This window comes from Melospiza melodia, chromosome 5 (assembly GCF_035770615.1).
Source record: "Melospiza melodia melodia isolate bMelMel2 chromosome 5, bMelMel2.pri, whole genome shotgun sequence".
NCBI classification, from domain to species: Eukaryota; Metazoa; Chordata; class Aves; order Passeriformes; family Passerellidae; genus Melospiza; species Melospiza melodia.
Window position 1 is genome coordinate 73,246,022 of NC_086198.1, and position 21,237 is coordinate 73,267,258.

Consider the following 21,237-nt stretch of genomic DNA (forward strand, 5'->3'; position numbering starts at 1 on the left):
TAAATTTGATGAACAAATCTTTCTATAGAGGTTGTTTTCATTCAATGTTATTTTTAGAAATGTTCTGTGGTTACAAACAGATTTTATTGAGTTGGTGTATTTGACCTGGTTTTATTGACAGTGATGTTTGCTACCAGTGAGCAGTAAGGACACTGACAATGCCATTTATTCAAGGCAGTGTTGGGACAGAAGTTGTTATGTGCAAAGAGAAAGATAATGGAGGGAATCATATACGACTTGTCATGTGTGAGCAGCTGTTTTTAGTTAGTTCCTGCCCCTGATGATAATAATTTCCACATTAATTGCTTCAAATGTCTTATAATGCATTTGAATTTATGTGTTCACTCTGGAAAAATTCAGAAGTTATGTTTCAACAAGGAACATCTGATTTTTGCTATGGATGTTTAAAGTTTATGTGGCTGCAAAAGCAATTGAAGAAATTCACTGAAGAAAAATCTGTCAAACACCACTATGTGTTTAGTCTCCTTTTACATTCTACTCCCAGTTCATATTACTGACCATTGACAGAGCCTGGATGAGGATGCTTTTTGATCAGATCCTGTAAAATGCTGTAATGCTCTTGAGACTAGAAATCATACCCATGACCTGAGGTAGCAGTGCTACTGGTGGTTTTGAGGGATTTTTTCACCCTCAGCGTGCTTTTTGAGATGGCACAATGCTGACAGCATCAGAAAAATTTTGAGCAGGGAATCAGAGCATTCGGTAAGTTCCAGCGCCATCTATGGAGAGAACACAGCACCAGCCTGCAAACCGAGGTCTGGCTTCCTTCAATAACCTTGTTTTGTACCTTCAGCAACCAGGTCACTGCTTTAACCATCAGCTGGGACTAAACCTTAAATCCAACGGGAAACTCTGAGCACTGCACTCAGTCTTTAGGCACTACTAAAATCCTCAGAAAACTTGTTCAGCTCTCCTACCTAATTCAGCTTTCCTGCCTAATTCAGCCTTCCTGCCCTTAGGCCATATTTTTCTACCAGTATTGTTGCAGTTTTGCATTTATTTTTTTCTAGAGGGTAACACAGAATTGCTTGGTGATCTGAGTTAAGGGTCAGGGCACTCTCAGCCTTCTTCTTGCCAAGAGAGTAGGCTAGTGAAGTACTTAGGTGAGGCTTTGCACAGAACAGAATTGACTAAAGTGTTGTAATTCTCAGAGTGCACATGTGTTATCACCTAGTGGGAAAGGCTCTGATGGGAGGTCAGAGGTCTGCCTCCAGCTTCCTGGGTTTTTTTTCATCTGATGCTTCTGTGTTTTAGGAGCTGTATACCACCAGCTGACTATTACCTTGTACAACAAATTGTACAGATCTCTGAAATGCATTTTGCATAAAGAAACTGGATATACATTAAGGCAAGGAGAGATGTTGAGATGTTGCCTTCATGGTAAGAAGTTAGAAACAGGTGTGAAGGAGTCAGAGCCAAATCCCTATTCCAGTGACTGTTCATTGTTTTCACATGGGGGACCACTGCAGGAAGAGAGAACCATTCATCATAATGGGCCAGATAGTGGTTAAACTGAGTTAAACATAGAGTGATTCAGTGTATGTTTTGGCAGCAGAGCAAAAGAGAACACCTAGCCAGAAAAGTGACATTACACAGGACAGCCTGTCATGTCTCTTTCATTGAAAAGGACACCTAACAGTAGGAGATTATTCACTGGAAGAGTATTAAGCAGGGATAAATATCTCCTTCTCACCATCACAATGTGTTTAAGTCCTTTTGAAGAAAAAAAACCTGTGTCTAGACTCAGTATTCTCATCACCTGGTTTAAGCAACACTCTCCTCTGTAGGTTTATAGCTCTGTGCTCCTCAGCCATAAACCCTTTGTTCATCCCATTGGTTTTGTAGAGGATCATGCTGCCTGACTGATGGCAGAGATTTCCTTGAGTGACAAAATGTGTGGGAGCAGGGCTTTGCTTGTGCAGTTTGCTCAAGAGCAGTGGTGGCAGAGCAGGGTGTTGAATGTAAGACTCTGGTGACCTGGTCTGGCCACCCAGCCCTCCTGCTTTTTCTAACACTTGTTGTGTGCTGTGGCTTGTCAGTGAGCATCCCCATTGCTTTGGACAATAGTGGTTTTCTTGCCTCTTATGGGTCTGTAGATTTATTTTAGGTGAGTAAAAGAAGACTCAGGATGTAAGCAGTACAATGTGCCATCCCTGGGCACTTTGCCACCAACTTCAGCTGGCTTATGAGTTGGGTTTATGACCCTGAAGAAACTGGATGAACTCTTCTTAAGCTAAATGAGAGGAATGTTTAGCTCCAGTTACTTTTTACTGTCTTCTTGCCCCAGCTTGCTTCATTCAAATCCTGATTCTGGAGGACACAAAACTGGAAAAAACAGCTTCCCTGTGCAAGTTAATTTCTTGTGCCTATTTACATCAATGTGGTTCCATTTTCAACACTGGCAAAACCCTACCTGCAAAACAGCTTTGAGAAAATGAAAAAACCAAAAAACAACAAACCAAAATTTATCAGACATTTTCAAAAGAAAGAGTTTTAAGTCTTTCACTACTGAAAACTACTCTTTACCTTTATTTGGTACTCGTGGCAAAGGCTGTGTTATCTTTTCAAAAGCTGTGGACATAAGTTTAGAGATAATACTTTGAATGGGCAGGGAGAATCAGAATTCATCTTCCAGCAGGACTAATGCTTATGATCTTAGACCCAGGGAGGTAAAAAAATCACTATTAAACCCAAAATCTGACTAGCTGAAATGAGAGTCTGTATGCTGTCATTCCATGAACACAGACCTGTAGTTCTTTTAACACTGATGTTTTCCTTTGCCTATCATCTCAGTGAATACTTTCTTTTTCTACTGGGCTGTAGAAAGTAGTTGATACTCAAGAAGAATAAGGGCATGAAAATACCATTGAGATGAGAGTTCCATGGACTCTCTTGAGCAGAGATATTTTTTGCACAATCGAGAGAAACTGTCACTCTGTGAGATAGGGTGAGGATATTTTAGGGAGGATATTTTAGGACAGAGACCTTTCTGAGAAACATCCCCTCACCAGTGTGTGCCAGTTAAACTCCAGTATAGTTCATGCTTTGTGGCAGCTTTGAAGAAATGCAGACCTGGGCTGCTTCTGTCCATCTGTTGTGTCTCACCCTGGAGGCTTCCCAGGGCAGCACACTCAGAGATGTGCTAAAACAAACACATCTGAGCCACAAGATGTAGGTGAAACTCATTACCAATTCAAGTTCAAAATCTGTATGTTATAATACAGTACATTTCTACATGAAAAGACCACTCCGGACCCTAAATGTTTTCTCAGATTAGCTACAGTTCTAAATTAACTATGAAATGAGAGGCCAGGCCTTCTGTATGTGGGCTGCAGTTTTATGCCTGAATACCATGAGCATGCACTGGCTGTAGTTTGGGAAGCCTTTTTCTAGTATTCCAGTCCAATATTTTCTGTGTCCTTTCTTATTTTAATGCAGAAATGTCATAATTCCCCACAAGAAATGGCATGAGTTTCAGACCATTTTTCCTACACTACAGGTGATTTTTTTCACAGTTTACAATATATGCATATTAGTATTAGCAGATGTTTCTTCCAGCTAGTTATTTTATATATGCTGGACAGAGCTTTAAGGGCACCACCACGTACACTTTTGTTTTGTTATAGATTGCACTGTCCATGCTTTATTTGCAAACAAAAAACACAAGGATTTATTTTGCCCCAGATAAGAATAAATGTAAATAAACAGGTGCTGAAAAGCCTTTCTAGTGCTTGCAGCTGTGATTCCCTCCTGAAACAAAAGTCATTCTGAAAGCTTTACTGAAAGCTTGCTTTGAAAGTGAGTATTTTTGCAGACTGCTGACTGCAGTACTACATTTGCTAAAGAGATGCAGTCACACAATGGTTTGCTCCTGTATTATCTAGGTCATGGGCCAGAATTCTCCTGGGTGCTAACACTTTCCATTAAGCTGAATTTGTTGGTGCACAGTGCAGCTATTTTCCTTTCTAAAGCTGGTCCTAAATGGGAATGCTGAGTGGCCTGCCTAGTTTAACTGGTTTGGGTTCCATGTAGAGTCAAGGGGTGAAGTCCTTTCCCTGGCCACGTTTTCTGCCATGGCTGAGCACTGACCAGGCATTGCAGTTCCCTATGCATGGTCAGTTTATGCTCCCCACCCCACACATTCACCACTGTTGATTTTGACAGTGTTTGTATGGTGATCCCTGAAGGGTTTGCAATCATCCATAAAGAAAAGTAGTTCAACAGAAAACAGCTAAAGTCTGTCTCTTTGCACAAATTTCAGGTAGCTTGAGCCTAATTTAAATCCTAGAAATGCAAACCATCAAATTTAAAACCTAGTGTATTCCAGAAGTCAGTATGATAAACTTCCCTTCAATTCAATGCAGCAATTGTTCTTATTTTTGTTTCTAATCCTCTTCCTCTTACATGTGAATATGCTTGTGAACAGTAGCTCTATCTCAAGCATTTTAAAGCATTACCCTACAAGGAGGTATTAGCTGCATTTAGGTTTTATGATTTCTTATTTAGTCTTACAGTTTTAAAAATAATTCTCTATATTATTATGATCCATTATATTTTTATGACGTATACTATGATGATCCTTGTTGTATGATGTATATTTTACATAATGTGCATTAAATCTCTTATGTACATTATAGAAAATAATGAATCTGTGTCCAGTCAGTGGCTTGTTTAGGACAGCACAAGAAAATCTAAACTGTGTGACTGGTTCTTGTTCTCATTGCTGCTAGATCTGCTCTTTTCACTGGACAGAGCCTTTTCTTCACCTGTTGGTCCATATTTTATGGTCCATATTGTTATTGCACAGATATAATAAGTATACCTTGGCCTGACTGCTGAAATACTGAAAGGACAAATAATGAGATATTGCCATAGACATGAAAAATTCTGTGGGACTGGATAAAGCATATCCAACTTGTTATTGTTTTATTTCTTAAGAAGCTTTATAGAGCTTATTTCTTAAGAAGCTTTCCAGTAGCATTCTTATAAAAAAAAAAAAAAAAAACACAGTGTGAAGGAAGTTGCTCTGTTGGTGGTCGCTGCTGGTGAAAAGTCCAAAAATCTCCTGTCTGAGAATGAAGACAGAGACAGCCCACACATGTCTGCATTCTTCTAATACACACAAATATTATCTATTATATTACAGTGTGCAAATAAGCTAAAAATGCATGCATTATTTATATAAACTCATGTTACTGCCTTGGTAAAAAGTATTTGGGAAAGAAGTTGAACTTGTGAATGCTTACACTTCAGACTAGAGTTACATTGTTGAGATTCCCATTTTCTGCCTAGTTATAATTTATAAACTTTGGATTTTGGCCAGGTAAGTCTTTTTACAGCTTAACTGTAATTTCCTGTGCTAAATGAAGTCAGATGAGTGAGGATATGAAATCTTGGAAAAGTATAGTCATTCCAAGGAAAGTTGTCCTACTTGATGTAGTAGAATTGATATAATTTTGTGAGAAGGACCAGCAGTTTGTTAATTCCCTGTCCAGTCCAGAGTGAAAAATACCAAGTGAGGGGCTTTTGCTTGAAAGCAAGTGGACTTTTGCCCTCCTCATGCCATGAGTTCAGCTCTGAGTCTAAACAGATGTGGAAATATCATCAAGTGTCTGACTGAGGAAATCACTTCAGCCTATACATAAATTCAACCATGTGCTAGAGCCTAACTGAAGGCTTGATTTCACTTGAGATCATGGGCTAGCCGTGAGCTGAGGTGCTCTGTAAAATCAGACCCCAATTGCTACACAATACTTAAAAATAAGTTCGCCTGTTGCAGCCTAGGAGCTGAATTTAGCAAAGCTGAATTTAGCAAATTTGAGAAGGGAACTTTTCCATGCCCCATCAAACCTAATGAACCAAATGACATTTCCTGACATGCATGTATCAAATGAGTAAGGAACAAAACTAACATTGCTGTGGAGTTAATGTTTCAAATTTTTGAGCAGCAGTACTTATTTTCTTTTACTTGCACTCACAGGGACTCAAGAGTAGTTGTGGGTTTTGCTTTCAAAAACACCTGCTAAGTTATAGGGTAAAAAAAAAACCACAAGTTTTTTGAGGCTGGCAGGAGAAATATCTCAAGCTTCAAAATTCAAAGAGATTTTAAGCTAATTTCTTCCTACTGCTTTTTTTAGTCAATGAGTGTGTGGTTCTCAGGCTGCAACATAGCAAGCACATTCTCTGCAGGAAAGACAGACAGCAGTCCCAGGCTCTCATGGGACCATTCCCTACCACAAGCCTCAGGAGTGACACTCATGAACTAGACACATCCACACTGCAGCTAAGCAAAGGATAAAATCTGTCACCTGACTGACACGGATCCCTGCAGCAGCTGTGGCAGACAGACAGACCATAGAAATGACCTTTGTAAAACACATTGTACAAGATCCCTGGCTGCTTAACCAGCAGTTTCTCATTGCCCTGAAACACTGCATTTTAACAAAGAGCAACAATTTTCCTAAATCCTCATAGTCTATCAAGGGCCATGAACATGCATTGGACTGATTCAAACCAAAAAGGATTTTGCCATCTTTGGTAAAAGATTTGAATGATGTTTTACAGGGAAGTTTGTTGTCACTGCTAGTGGTACTGATCATCACTAAAATGCAGCAGATATTACTTTATGACTTTTGAGATGGTGATGAAAGTTGAAAACCAAGTCCCAAACTGTGTATTTAGGGAAGTTCACATTCATAGCAGCCCTGGGTTGCATCAAGAACCTGTAACAGCTGCTTTCTGAAGCTGGGAAAAACTAGCCACTCAGCCCCTTTTCTTACATTGTTCAGTAAGAATTCATCCTGAGAAATGTGTTGTTTATTGGCATGGCTTGATCTTCAGAGCCATTGTTCAGTGAAAGGAGAAAGAATAGTTGATGAAGTCCGATAAAGTATCAAGCTAGCCAAATAATTATATTCTTCTCTGAACCATCTTGTTCCTTCATCAGCACTTCTTCTAACCATCAGGAATGTGGCCACAGCCTCGCCACCTGAATCTTCAGTATGTCAGAAAGCCTGAATACCAAAACCACTCTTCATATAATCATCTTCAATTTAGATTTATGCGTCATCCTCAACTCCTTGGTGCTGCTAAACATTTTTGTGGAATGGGAAAGGGAAAAAGAGGGAGAAAGTAGTATTTCTTGAATGTTGAGTTGCAATACAAGTCTACTGGAAAATATATATTCAGGCATGATAAGGGGACTCACAGGACTATGTATCAATACAGACCTCTTTTGCAGACAGACATGAGTTCACCTGATTGTTCTCCAAGTCAGTCAAGCTGAGGTTAGTCTAACACTAAGCTTTAGCTAATAAGTCCAGCTAAGAGGGAGGGTGTATTAACTCAGGCCCAAAGCCAAAGCAGAGTAAATATAAGAACTGTCTCTGCAAAAAACCAAAAAATATCAGGGAATCTGCATCTCCATGCCTTACTTGCAAAGTGGGGATAGTTCAGCTGTGCTTCTCCCACTCTGACACACTAAGAGTAGAAGCTCTTCTGCTAAGATGACAACATGCATACATATGAAGACTTGAAAATAAAATGCAACTCAGCCTGGCCACAGTGCTGTAAGTAATAATATCTCTTAGTATGGTATTGAGTGTTCTAAGCAAAGGAATTGACTGCCGTGGTTTTTATGGTACCCTGCTGGAAATGCTAAACTAGCTGAAATACCTTTGCCTAGTCTGGTTCCTCCAACATCATGCAGATCTCTCTTTGTATCTTGCTGCAGCCTTGCAATGTCATCTAACCATGTCTGAAGTTCATCTAACCAAAAAGTAGAGAAGTTTCAAATCAATTCTACATAGCTCCTCATTTGTTCGCTGAGCTTCATCTAGCATTACATTTTTGATGCACAATTATTTAAGGGATTAGGAAACTTCATTGAACAGCCTTATGGTACTGCTGCAAATATGACAATTAAAAATGTTCAGGAATTCTCTCATTTTTCCATTTCCCCCATCACTCACTGCTCTTTTTCCCCCAGGGGTACCCCTAGGGATGTTGCATACATCCTCAGGGAGGACTCCTCACACTTCAGTTTCTGATTCATTGACTGTGGAAGTGCTCCCTCAGGTCCTTCTTTGGCCTCTGCCTTTCCCAGCTCTCTGTGAAGTCACAACCCTCCCATCAGGAACAAAACCTGCACCTCCCCCTGGATGACTTGGCTGCTATTCCTGCAGCCATTCTTATCCTCCTACCCGGACAGAGAAGAAAACCAGTAGCCAGCAGCATCAGCCTCCAGCTGACCAGCTTCCCCACACAAAGCACTTGCCATTTCACTGGGGATTAATTGGGCAAGCTTTGGTCCATTTCCCTGCACTTCTTGTCATCCCATTCACTTTTATTGCTTTCACTTGGTTTCAGAATTTTTCCTTTTTTTTTTTTTTAAGCCTTTGATTTTTTCAATTTCTTCTTCTCTCTCTGTGTTTACCTTTCTTCCCTGATTTCAAGATTTGTATTGGAGTAATTTTGGGGCAAGGCTTGGTCCTTTTCACTGCCCCTCATTTCACTTCAGTCCATTTGGTTGTAGTCACTCCATTTCCAAATTTTCTGGGTTTTTTTCAATTGCATTTTTTTAAATCATATCTCCTTTCCAGAGCATTTGTTAGATTTTGTTCTCTGATTTCAAGATTTCCTTCCCTTTTCTGAAAGAGAAGAGAATGAAATATTTACTGATCACTGCTCTTATTTTTCATACTGTAATAGGTAACCTCAGTTAGCCTAACAGAAGCTGGTTGTTAATTTCTGGTCCCTTACACACTTCCAAGGATGGAGATGCTCCCATTTCCCTGACAACTTGTTCCAATATATTACTTTCCCATGAAGAAATATTCTTCTTGTTTCCAAATGTCCTGAATTGAACCTTCCAAGCTGCAACTTGGGGTTACTGCCCTTTTATAGACCATCTCCTACTACCAGGACAAAATATGGCTTTGTCATCTTGGCAATTGCCCTTAATGCAGTTGTAAGCTACCATCAGACCTTGCCTTAGTATCCTCCATGCCAGACTATATAGGCTGAGCTCCACCAGTCTCTCCACATGCTCCCTGCCTCTGTAGCCTGCTGATGGGCCCTCTCCAGATTCCTCCACATCCTTTCTGGATTGGAAGGAGGGGACCCAGAACTGGACCCCTATTCCAGGAGCTACCTCACCAGTGCTAGGAGTAATGGGTGACTAACTTCACCTGCTGGTCTTGTTCCTCCCAGTATTGACTCCCAACACAGCATGTGATTTGCCTTACAGGAGGAGCACTCAACATATGGGCTTATATTCAACTTGGCACCTGCCATAACCCCCAGGTTGCAGAAAGGCTGAAACTCAGCCCATCACCTCCCAGCCACAGGGTGGCTCCAGCCAGGTGCCAAGCTCTGCACATCACCATGTTGAACTCCATGAGGTTTCTTCTAACCCACACTCTCATCCCTTGAGGTCCCTTGGCTTCAAAGCATTTGGAATATCATCCTGTACAGTATGTCAAAATTTGCAAAATGCAAGTGATATTTTTGTCCTTTTGTCTCAAAGGAACTTTAATGCTGTTACTCTGCTTCTGGCTGCATTTCTCTCAATTTGTGTTTGTTCTCATTTAGTCCACAGCTCAACAGAGCTGAAGTCCTGCCATCAGGCTCTTCCTGGCTGCTGGCAGCACTAGGAGAGGGATCCTGTGACTACAAGGTTTAGTAGTTTTTGCCAGTCTTGTTTGTTCCCAGTGCCCACCACAGGCCCTGCTGTCTTTACATTAATGGCAAAGAGGATATGAGTGTGTCTAGTTCCTTTTTCAGCTAACTGCTTCTCCATCTTAAATATCTGAGATTGATAAACTGGTCTGTGTGTCAAAAGCTGGATGCTGTGGCAGCTAGTCCCACACCTTCCTTACTTCCCCTAAAAAGAATTATATTTAGTATGGAAATACTAGTGTATATAGTACACAGCAGTGTATACTGGACAAAAGTTGTGCATTAGCTGCAAGTAAACTGGGGATCTAAACCAAAGACTATTCATACATGTAAGAGGCTTTGCATGTTGCATTAAGCCTACCTTTTGATTAAGTTAAGGATTGGCTATTTGGCTCTGAAATCAGAAGTTTGCTTAAGCACATGAATGATCCCACTGAAAGCAATAGGACTAGCTGTGGACTTTAAGATAGTGTCTGGATCTGTCATTGGTCCTAAATCAGACTTGTTGCTCTAAGTTTCTCAATGCTACCATCTACAGAGTTAGCTGACTACAGCTTTCAGGCAGGCAATTAAATGGTTATGAAAATTATAGATTACACAGTCTACCCCGGTAGAGCTCTAAATTAGCTCTAAATGTGCATGTCTAAACAGATAAGCCTAAAATCCTACCTTCAATATTTCTCAAATATTTCCAAGGATAGTTCTATACATTAACTGTTGAATGTCCACCTCTGGAAGGCAGCACAAAAATGTCAGGAATCTGTTAATTCAAATTAATTTGCTCAGTAGTCACCGGTTTCTTCAGAGTGGGCATAAGACACAGCAGGCTTTGCAAGCTCCTGCCCTTCCCAACAATTGTCACAGGGAAAATTCAGGGGTAAATTCAGGAAAAACATGAAGGGCTTTAGATGGATGTAGAGAGGGTAAAAAGAGTTAATTTATTTAAGAAGAACACACAGGAAATCAAGGAAAAGCAACAATTCAGAATGGAACTACAGCTATAAGAATAGAGGAGACAACAAGGAGGGACAAGAAATGATCCTCACTTCAGATAGATGTGCCCAATTAAAAATACTCAATTATAAGAGCATCTTCTCATGAAAAGTGTTTTTGCTACACAGCACTCTAAAAAACAACTCTTGTCCCAAACATTTCTGCCAAAGTGTGAAATAATGGGTAAAAATTAAAATTAAAAAACTGGCAAGTAGGTAAAATAAGCTAGAAAATATGAATAAGAAAAAGCATTTCTTTTGAGATTATACATGCCTGATATGGCTTTAAAACATCTTCCTGGTTTTCTACTTATTTAATAGAATTGCAAGTTGTCAAATACACACTTCTGTGCATTGTGACTTTTTCTCTGAATGCAGTAACACATTTGGAACAGCTGCACTGCAATATTGCAACATCTTCCATCTATTCAGCTTACAGATCACCACCCATGATTTGAGACCTCTATCCCAGCCCCCAAGATCTTTGCCATCCCCAAAAACTCATCTTCCTGTTTCTGAAGCCCAAGGTGGTTTAAAGTAAAGCCCAGCTGTTTCCTAAGCCCTTGTCATCATTTCTGCAGGGGACAACAGCCTTGGTAGTGGATGTTATACATAAGTAGGTAGATAACATTAATTCTTTAGTTTTTCTCTTTATTTCCATCCTTTGAAACTATACCTGGGACCAGAATGTGAGAAAATAAGAAAAGTCTGGCACAAACATTTTCAGGTTTCTTCAGCATTGGCTCTGCACAGCCACAGCCTGTACCCTCAGTGACTGCCCTAAGGGCAAGGAGAGGGTCCTGTGCAGCACCAAAGCTCACTGCCCCAGGTAAGGCACACGGCTCACCTGGCACTTCTCATGCTCCTGGTCCTGCAGGTGGTTTTGTTCACCTTCCACTCTCCCCTGCTGCAGGCTGTGTTGCTAAGCAGCCTGAGCCCTGGGCATGGCTCCGAGCCTGCGCTGGAGCAGAGCTGCAGCAGAGCCTCTCCCCACACCCTACAACAACCTCCACCAAGAGGCAGAAAATGATGCTGTTGCAGAGGACAATGACACAACAGACCTTTTCCTAGCCATGGTTTTCACCTCCCTGCTAACAGAAACTGAAGGCACTGATATTTAGAATTGGAGTATCCGGAGGTTTAGCAAATCCTTAGACTGCAAATTAAAATGTTTTGCAACCCTTTGCCAGCTTCAGCTATCAGGCAATTTACATGAGCAGTAACAAGGCCCAATACAAAACAACATCAGCCCACACAGAGCTTTAATAAAAGCTTGATTTACCCTTCTAAAAAGCCCTGTGACCATCTACAAGTGTGTTACCCAGCACTGTATAAAATGGTTGCCAGGGAAAGACTGGGACTACATTAGAATAAAGACCCAAGTTTAAGGGTGTTTTATCCCTGTCTACAGCTACCTGAAGTATCAGCAGGGAACTGCAAGACCAGCAAACAGCAACTAGACTCAGGTAAAAATAGTTTCCACAGGTCATGGCTCATGCCAAATAACATGTATTATAGATAGATTTAATCTCTTTTGCTTGAATCCAAAATTTCAACCTGCTATTAGAAATTTATGCAGTGTGGGTTTCTCCTTTTTAGGTCATTTTGGATGGGACAGATAAGTACAGCCTCTTAAAAGGTCTTATAAAAGAATCACAAGTTAGTAAGCACACATGGCCTAACCACGATTGTTTCTGCCTCAGCCAGCAGGTTTAGTTTAGCTACAGGGACGGAAAATAGCTGTTCTAATACTGTCTTCTATAAGGAAACAACACCAACCAACTCAGTGGGTATTCTTGTAGCACTAATACAGACCACATTAAGGTGACATTTGAATGGTAATTTATCACACCTTACCCCTCCAAGCTAAATGTATTCAGAGTGGCAGACTGCAGCTTATGAGTTTCAGACTGGACATTATGAAAGCCTTACTGGAGGGGTAGTGCAGCATGCAGCACTGCAACATGTTACACAGACCAGTGTCTCTCCATCCTTGAAAGCCCCCAAGACACTAGAAAAAGCAATTGCCCTGCTACCCTGAGGTTAACTTAACCTTTTGCTCAGAGGAGAGCTTTGAGGGCCTTTTGAAAAGAAGGCTTACAGAGGATGCTGCACAACGCCTTTTGGAGAAAATGAGTCAGCACTTCAGTCCATTTAGTCTTCCAGCAGAACATTTTATTCTCATTAAGGACAAGGAAATATCAACCAACAACTCAAATAACATAACACAGATCAAACAAGCCCTGTTAAGCATTTTCTACTTAACATGTGAAAAAAGAGTCTAAAGATATTTGATGTGTCCAAACCGTTCACATTAAAACTTGAGCTCATCCTTTAGCATAAGCTCAGCTGATGTTGCTTCTGTGTATAGCAAAAGGTGGAAATAATTTAAGTTACCAGAACAGCTGTGTTTAACAAGTACTGAAGCACTGGAGTTTAAACTGCGTTTACTGGTGTGCTATTAAACTGCTTTCCTTGCATCTCTTCAGAGTCTTAGGCAGACTTGCAGAAAGCCACAGCAGAAAAACGAACTTCTCCTTTTTCACGTTCTGTAAATTGTCTGCAGATCTTAGCAGAATCCTTGGGGATGAAAAAATACAGCTGCTTAGACTAACCAAATACATTTCCTGCAGAGAACAAGCCTTTGTAGTTCCACCAACTAAGTTACATAATCTTATAGCACCAGCTAATAAATACACTGAACAGGTATCTAGCTCTTAGGACAATACCGTCAGTACTCATAAACTTAGCAGATTTAAGCTAAGACTTGTACAGCAAGTAGGTACAGCCACTATACACCACATGCAGAATTCTCACTTCTTTATAAGGCTTTTTATAAGCCTTGTTTTCAGGGAAACAAGCAGCAAGGGAGAAGGCTTACCTTCAACAGCAAGTCATCCGAGCTCGTGCCATGGTTTACAGGAAATGGCATACGGCCATCTGTGGAAGAAAAACTTCTGAATTAGCAGAACTGAGCATAGCAGACCCAAACAAGTACACACATGATGACACTGGGGAAGTCAAAACAAATTGTCACTAGTCTGAGTGAGATGGAAACAGTGTTCTCAGCTACACCAGTGACAATATGCTTTCGGCCTTCAGTGTAACCCACCATCAGGTAAAATCTTCAGATGAAGATACAAATTGTGTTTTGGCTCTGAGAGCCTCAGCAAACAGCTTAATTAGCACAAAATACCTTGTTTGAGCCCCCAACACTGCTGTGCAGTGTGGTATAAGCCCAGTCCAAACAGTTCATAGGCCTTACCCAATTCATACAGGTGTCCATCCACGTTGACAAAAAGGATGAAATGGAAGTTCACACTGTTGTCCTCAACCTTAGGAAACACCATCAGACATAACTGTTAGTTTGAAGCTAGTACTGCAAACCCAATTTGTGACTACAGAACAGAGGAAACTTCAACAAGAAAGCAAAGGACTGAAAACTTTAGTTCAATGGGAGAGGTCTGTGGCAAGACTTCCACAAGGTCAAGCACCAGAAATCCTAATGTAAAATTATATTTTACAACTGGGCCTTGATCCACATTTTCAATCCATGTTTGAGGAAGAAATCCCAAACAAGTATTCACCCATGAGTAACTTATTTCTTTTTCCCCATGAACTATAACAGCTTTCTGACAGACAAAAATAAGTGTTGCTTTGCCACCTTCATTAAACATTTTCCCAAGATTTTACACATTCACATCTTACCCGACATTGTCCTTCTTGCGCAACAGAGTTGTGGACTTCTTGTATAGCCTTAAGAGAAAGCAGGTACAGGTTACTACATCTTTAAGTGCTGATAACTGTCAGTAGTTTGTATAGTTCATATACCTTATTATTTGCCAAATGCTTAGCTCTTTCTTCAGGAGACAAATCAGCTGTTTCATCAAGAAACTTCTTCAGGGCAGACCCCTCCTCTGCACAAGATGATCAAACATTTCATTCAGTATAGGTAAAACCTCAGTCATGGTGTAGATGCAGCCTACAGAAAGCAATGCTTTTTGCACTAACTATAAGTCATTGCATTCAGCCTGTAACTATCTCCAATATAAGCACATTATAACTACCACTCAAAGTCAGCTATTAACACAGAAGTTATTAGTAACAATCTACACAAACAACCAGAATTGTTTCAGGGAAGAGTGCTTCAGTTAACTCTGGATGCTCATTTAGAAAAATAATTTTCAAACGGGATTTAGCTTTTCTGATTTCCCCTCTGCACATTCGGCAGAAATGTTCAGCCCGGTTTTGAAGAAATTCAAGAAAGGTACCAGCTGTAAGGATACATAACTAACAGAATATGGGTAGACAAAATTGTCTCACTGCCTTTAAATGAAGGCAGCACTTGCTAACTTTGGTTTGCCAGAATATAAATTAGTGCAGTACTAAGATACACTGAGGTCTAGCACATAAAAGATATGCTGCATCATTGCTTCACTCATCAAGAGTGTTATTCCAGTGAATCCTTTTGAAGAATAAAGAAAAACTATGTTTAAATGTTCACTATGACTTTCACGTTTTCCTTTGTATAAAAAGGAATCCCACAGCACAGAATGCGTCCGAGTTCTCTTAGAATAATGGTAGTTGTATTTTGCAGATCTCTGAACAGCAAAAGAATATTTTTCTATAGTAAAAAAACCATTCAAACTATTACCTCGGTAGGAAAAATGTCCTTACAAACCCTTATCTATACAACTTGTCCAGGAAAAAGAAAAATACAAATGTTTTAGACTGATTTACAGGCTACTCTGAGCACATCGATTTACATTAGACATAAGCAGCATGAAGAACTCCATCTCATCTACTGCCATCAAGTTTAATGTCAATAACTGTTTCTGAACACAGCAGTTCCTAATTACAGACAGACTCTGGTCAGTGCTGCTAAGTGCCCTTTCCCTCTTGCATTGCTTACTAGGACAATACCTCTGCAGCTAGCAGGCAGGAGTCGAAGCACATTCCCTTCTGTGTTTCAGGCACTCCACATGCCCCTCTCCAAGAGCTGGAAGACCCACTAACCAACTGAAACATTACAGGATGCCTTAACCTGGCTTGCCTGAAAGAAAGCTGTCTCCCAATAGCCCATCCCCATTCAATCTGCTGTCAAAAAAATAGAAATTGAAGCACTTCAGAACATTCATACTCACCAAGTTTCAATTTGTCTTTGTTATTAGCAACTGCATGTATCAGACCAATTGTCCCACAGGAGTTACTGACGGTCTGCTTCAGGAAATAGACTTTAGAACTGATCTCCTGGTCCTTTATTTTCTCAGTCTGTTGCTTCCTGAAGTTTTCATGCTGTAAACACATAACTAGTTTAGGCATTTCATCACAGTCCTATCCTTGTATAGTACACTGGAAAAATAAGTTGTTGTGCAGGAAAATCAGTATCAGAACTGGACAGAGATTTATTCAGAAAGTCATCTTTGTGGCACCAGTAAAGCACCATATGCCTAAACTGGATTCAGGCCAACACTTAATGGACTGACTACCTGCATGATTCAGTCATATCCAAAGGCACTGTTCGTAGCTTCTCCATCTGTGCCATACACTGGAAATAGCTTGGTGGGAAATAATATAATGGATAGGCTCTTTTCTATCCTCTCTCTGTTGCTTCAGTCCACTGAACAAGGCTACTCAGCATGTCTCTACAATAGGCCTTTTAGAATTGCCTTCATGAGCCTCTCCCCATCAGAACAATGTATAGACTGCAAAATCCATTGCTATTGGCAAGTTATAATCCTTCTTTTAAGAACCCATTAACTGAATTTGATTTCATCTCATTCACTTCCTTAGCATCAAACCAATTGATTATATTAAAGAAGTAATGTAGGCCTCTCCAGATCCAATGATTCAGCACAGTAATGGAATTGCTATCCCTCACAGTCAAGATCACGCATGTTTTTTTTCCCCTCAGTCTGATATACAAAGCAAAATCTCACAGAAACACTGTGATGGAATGAGAGCCCTTGTTTGGTTTCCCAGCTCAGCCGAGGCTATTCGGAGGCGGGGACCAAGCACAAACCCGTGCCAGTGCCAAGCCCCATCCACGCCCAGCCATCTGATGCTTGGGGGATGGCAGCCGCACTCCAGGCGGCGGCCAGCGCTGCCCTGCGGGGAGGGGACACGCACCTGCTCCGTCAGCGGGAACAGCAGCAGCAGCGCGCACGCCGGGGTCGGCACGGCGCGCAGCGCCTCATCCTCGAAGCCCAGCACGTCCACGAAGCGCCAGCCAGGACCCACCCCGAGGCGGGACAGCACCTGCACGGGGCACAGAGAGCGGGTGGCCCGGCCGCGCCACGCCCGTCCCCGCGGGGCGCGCCCGCCCCAGCCCCGCCGCGCCCGGTGACACAGCACAACGCGCGGGCCCGCCGCGCCGCCTGCCGGCCCCGGGCCGCACCGCCCCGCGCCGCTCCGCAGGTGCGGCCGCGCCCCGCCGGCGGAGCCGCTCCGTGCCCCGTAGGGCGGGATGCCGGGGGACGGAGGCAGGCGCCGCTCAGCGCCACGGCGGGGCGGGATGCCGAGGGACGGAGGCAGGCGCCGCTCCGTGCACAGGCGGAGCGGGATGCCGAGGGACGGAGGCAGGCGCCGCTCCGTGCACAGGCGGAGCGGGATGCCGAGGGACGGGGACGGGATGCCGAGGGACGGAGGGAGGCGCCGCTCCGCAGGTGCGGCCGCGCCCCGCGCAGCGGTACCGCCACCGCGGCTGGCGCTCCCCGGCAGGGCGCGATGCCGAGGGATGGAGGGGGAAGGTCCGGCGCCCTCCCGCCCGCGGCGCTCCTCCGGCGGCGGCAACTCACTTTGTTCAGCATCTGGAAGACAATGCGGGGTGGGGGGAAAGCGTGAGTGCGGGTGAGAGACGGCGTGCCACCACCCGCCCCGCAGCCCCAGCCCTGTCCCCGCCGCCCCTGGCGCACCTCGGGGTTGATCTCCATGGGCTGCCAGGCCATGGCTGCAGGAGCCGGGAAGAAGACAGGCTGTGCCCCACGCACGACGATGTCCCCCGCGGCAGTTCCGCTGCCGAGCCGCTGGCGACGCTGGGGCGCGGAGCCGCCCACCCGGCTCTTATATAGGGGCGGGCTGGCCCACTCGGCGCGGCGGCGGGGGGAGAGGGAGGAGCGGGCACGGCCGAGGCGGGGGGGCCGGAGGGGCCGGGGGAGCCCGGCCGGGGCTGAGGGGCCCGGTCACGGCGCCTCCGCCGGAGCGGGGTGCGGCCGGGGAGACCCCGGGCCCCCGACGTTGGCGTGGAGAAAGTGCTGGAAGCCGGCTGGCAGCGTGGGCAAGCGGCTGGCATCACCCTGGGCAACAGGCTTCTCCTCCGCCATCAGCCCAACCCCTGGCTCCGTGCATCCCCAAAGCCCATGTCTACATTTGTGTGCTGAGCCGCTCCTAAGCATCAGCCCCTGTTCTGTGTATGTTGCGAAAAGTATACAATGGTTTTGGTATTCAACAAAATCATTAAACACTTATTTTTAAATTTCCAGTATCATTAATGTGACATGAAAGTCTCCTGTGTGCTGATTGTGTCTCTGCGTTTGGACCAACCCCTGAACCAGTCCAGTGAAGCTGGTTAAAAAATAGCGGGCTTTTTATCTTTTATTCATGACCTGACAGTTTCTGTGCACAATGTCTTTGCACTAGAACATGTCTGAACAAGGAAACAAAACCAACCTGCTCAAAATACTAGAAATCACGTGGACTCCCAACAGCTTTTCAGATTTTACTGGTAAACAGCCTTGTGGATAAGCGAGATGCTTCACAGTTGTCTTTCAAACAATGCAAATACTGAACAAAAGAGTCAGCTGAATGTCTGCAGTCTGTTTCGTTTTGATGACTTTCTTCCTTTGGTTTTTCACTGTGTTTCAGAACGATTTGGGCCCCAGCACAGCAAAATTTCTAAGTGCTTGCCTCATTTCAAGCACATTTAAATTAACTTTAGATCTATTGCACTGTAATTTAGTGGAGATTCATTCACATCAGGTGGTTGCGCACGTGCATTTTTGAATTGAGACCTACTCATCAACATTACTCAGTTTACCATGAGCTCCTTGGGAAAAAAGCCTAGAGTTAATCTTTGAAATATGGCCATAAAAGGTTCAAGATGCAGTCTCACACTAGCTCTACCTATACAAGTCTATAACAAGACTTAGTGAAGGAAAAAATAGGATAGCAAGGCAGGCTTTGTATTTTGTGGCCAAAGCTGTGAAGTTTCCAGACAGGATAAGGCCTTGAGCAACCTTGTCTGATCTTTTAGCTGATCATGCCTGGAGGAGGAGGTTTGTCTAAAGGTATCCTAATAACCCTTCCTGAAATACTCCATGATCCTTTCTATCACAGTAAAAAGAAAAGCAGTACACACTGTTCAAACCCAAAGATTTCTGGGGAGGATGGGGGAAAGTTTCACAGTAAATCACCATACCATTTATTTCTGCTTTTTTCCCTCTTTACTGTAGCTGAAAACAGTCTTTGATGCCTATAAGCAAGTCAAAATTGGCCCAAAATATTCTATATATGGTATCTTTGACTATCTTTCCTTTTATGATGAACTCTTAATGCACTGTAAGATGCAAGGATATCAAAGCAACTTGAGTGAACAAGTCCAATGCTAATGGTCCCTGACAGATATGTAGGAGGGCCTGCATGCAGCTCCTCTGAGAGGACAGCAGAACATTCATCTTGAAGCCTACAAAAGAGAAGGCTAAAAAAGGCAAGAAAATCCTATTTCTGAATTGTACAGCAGCAAATGGTGGTTATGGCTTCAGCCTGCCTCAGCAATGGCAGTGCCTAGATCCCTAGGTTAGCCATCCCTGGGGTGGCTCCTGTGTCCAGGCTTTGAGGCAGACTGCAAACAGTTGTGCAAGCGCAATTTCAGGCTCTGCATGGCATGTACAGCATGCAGGAAGTGACAGCAGAACTGTTTTTGTGGTAGCATCTGTCAAATCTATCAATACACTAATTTTAACATAAACAGTAAGTGTAACAATATCAAACTTCTAAAACGGCTACTGTTGCATAAAGATGCCTCCAGAAAGACACATAAATGAGTTCTGTGTCATATGCAGTCCTCATCTACCTCATTGCAAAGATGAAGGAAGCCTCCAGACCATCTTTCTTCAGAGAAGAAGATAGATGTGCCCAACACATTTAATCCAATTCATTCCCATTACTGCAATAAAATTAATACTCACCTGGAAAAGTGACTGGACATACTTGTGAACTTTCTGCACTGTCCAAATGTAATAATAGCACTTGTGGTGCTCAACGCTGTTCACAGTGTTAAGGTTTTGCTCAGATGTCTAATCTAGAAACTGCAGACAGAGGAATCTTTGCTACATATATGATCTTTTGACAGATTCCTTTCCCTTAGATGTAGGACTTGGTGTCAGTATTTACCTTTCCACCATATTCCACTTGAAGGTTTGCACAAGATCTAGACCTATAAGTGAGGCCTGTTCCTGAGTTCAGAGGAACTCCAAACAAAAGTTCCTATAACAAGTAGGGTAGTAAAGGAGGCAAAGCTGCCTTAGACAATGCAGAGCTCCCAAAATGGAAGCTGAGGCTGTATAATATTCTTTAGAAAACAATTTTCCTACTGTCCTGTCAAAATCCAAGCCCTGGGGCAGTCCAAGCCCACATCTTCTGCATTGTCCTCACCTGCCTAGCAAACATCTCAGATATGTGCTTCTCTTAATTTTCTTATAATGACTCAGGTCCCAAAAGAAGGTTTCCAAACCCATTCCTAGAAACCTCCTTAATTCCCTACTCCCTGCCTTCAAAACAAACAATTATTGTCCATAGCTGGCTGCTGTTGTCCATAGCAGGATGCAGGTCCTTGGCTGTGCAGGTGCTGGAGCCACAGGATTTGCTACATGGCGCCATTCTCCTGGTGGCTGCATTTACCCGTGGTGTTTGAGATAAATGTGCTGACTTACTCTAAGTACCTCCATTGGCTTTGGGGGTAAATCCTGCTTGAGGTAAATTCTGGGTGAGGTAAATCATGCAATTAGCTCAGTTTTTACCATAGCAGTGTTTCAGACAGGGATTGACTGACACACAGATGGATGGAGCAATGTTGATGCAGTGCTGTGCTCCCTTTGGCATGCCTCCTGCTGTGACAGTGGCCCTGAAGCTGGAAACTCTTGGGTCTCAACCTTAGCTCTAACGTTAGCTCTAGGCTGAAGTTGTGGCCAAGAGAGAAAGGTGTGGAGGGAACAAATGTGTCCCTGGAATGGTAGGATTATGCTGCTCTAAATCCTAATCCCAACTCAGGTCCAAAACACAGCATTATGACAGGCACTATGGAGAAAACAAATTTCATCCCAGCCAGAACCTGTACACTGTGTCACAAGGGATCAAACATAAAACATAACTGAGGCCACTGCCGGGACAGTGGGTGTCAGGCGTCTGTGTAAGGCTGCAACATCCCCCCTTCTCTTCTGGTAAATTGTCTGGAGCACTGCAGCAATTCCTGCATGAGAGTGCCCCAGCCTTTAATTAGAGGATCAGAGGGATCAATAGGCCAAGCAATTGAGTGCTTTTATAGAGGCCC

At 43.1% G+C, this 21,237-nt stretch overlaps 1 protein-coding gene across 1 annotated transcript; it reads right to left on the reverse strand.

Moving 5' to 3' along the window:
* Window positions 1–12,844: 12,844 nt before the first annotated feature.
* On the reverse strand, window positions 12,845–17,641 carry UCHL1 (ubiquitin C-terminal hydrolase L1). The gene is made up of 9 exons (XM_063157369.1): window positions 17,606–17,641; window positions 17,489–17,500; window positions 16,821–16,949; window positions 15,836–15,986; window positions 14,523–14,608; window positions 14,400–14,447; window positions 13,957–14,026; window positions 13,573–13,631; window positions 12,845–13,271 (listed from the first exon to the last, which is right to left on the reverse strand). Exons 1-9 carry the CDS (start codon window positions 17,636–17,638, stop codon window positions 13,185–13,187), a joined length of 675 nt encoding a protein of 224 aa, XP_063013439.1. The 5' UTR covers window positions 17,639–17,641; the 3' UTR covers window positions 12,845–13,184.
* Window positions 17,642–21,237: the final 3,596 nt, after the last annotated feature.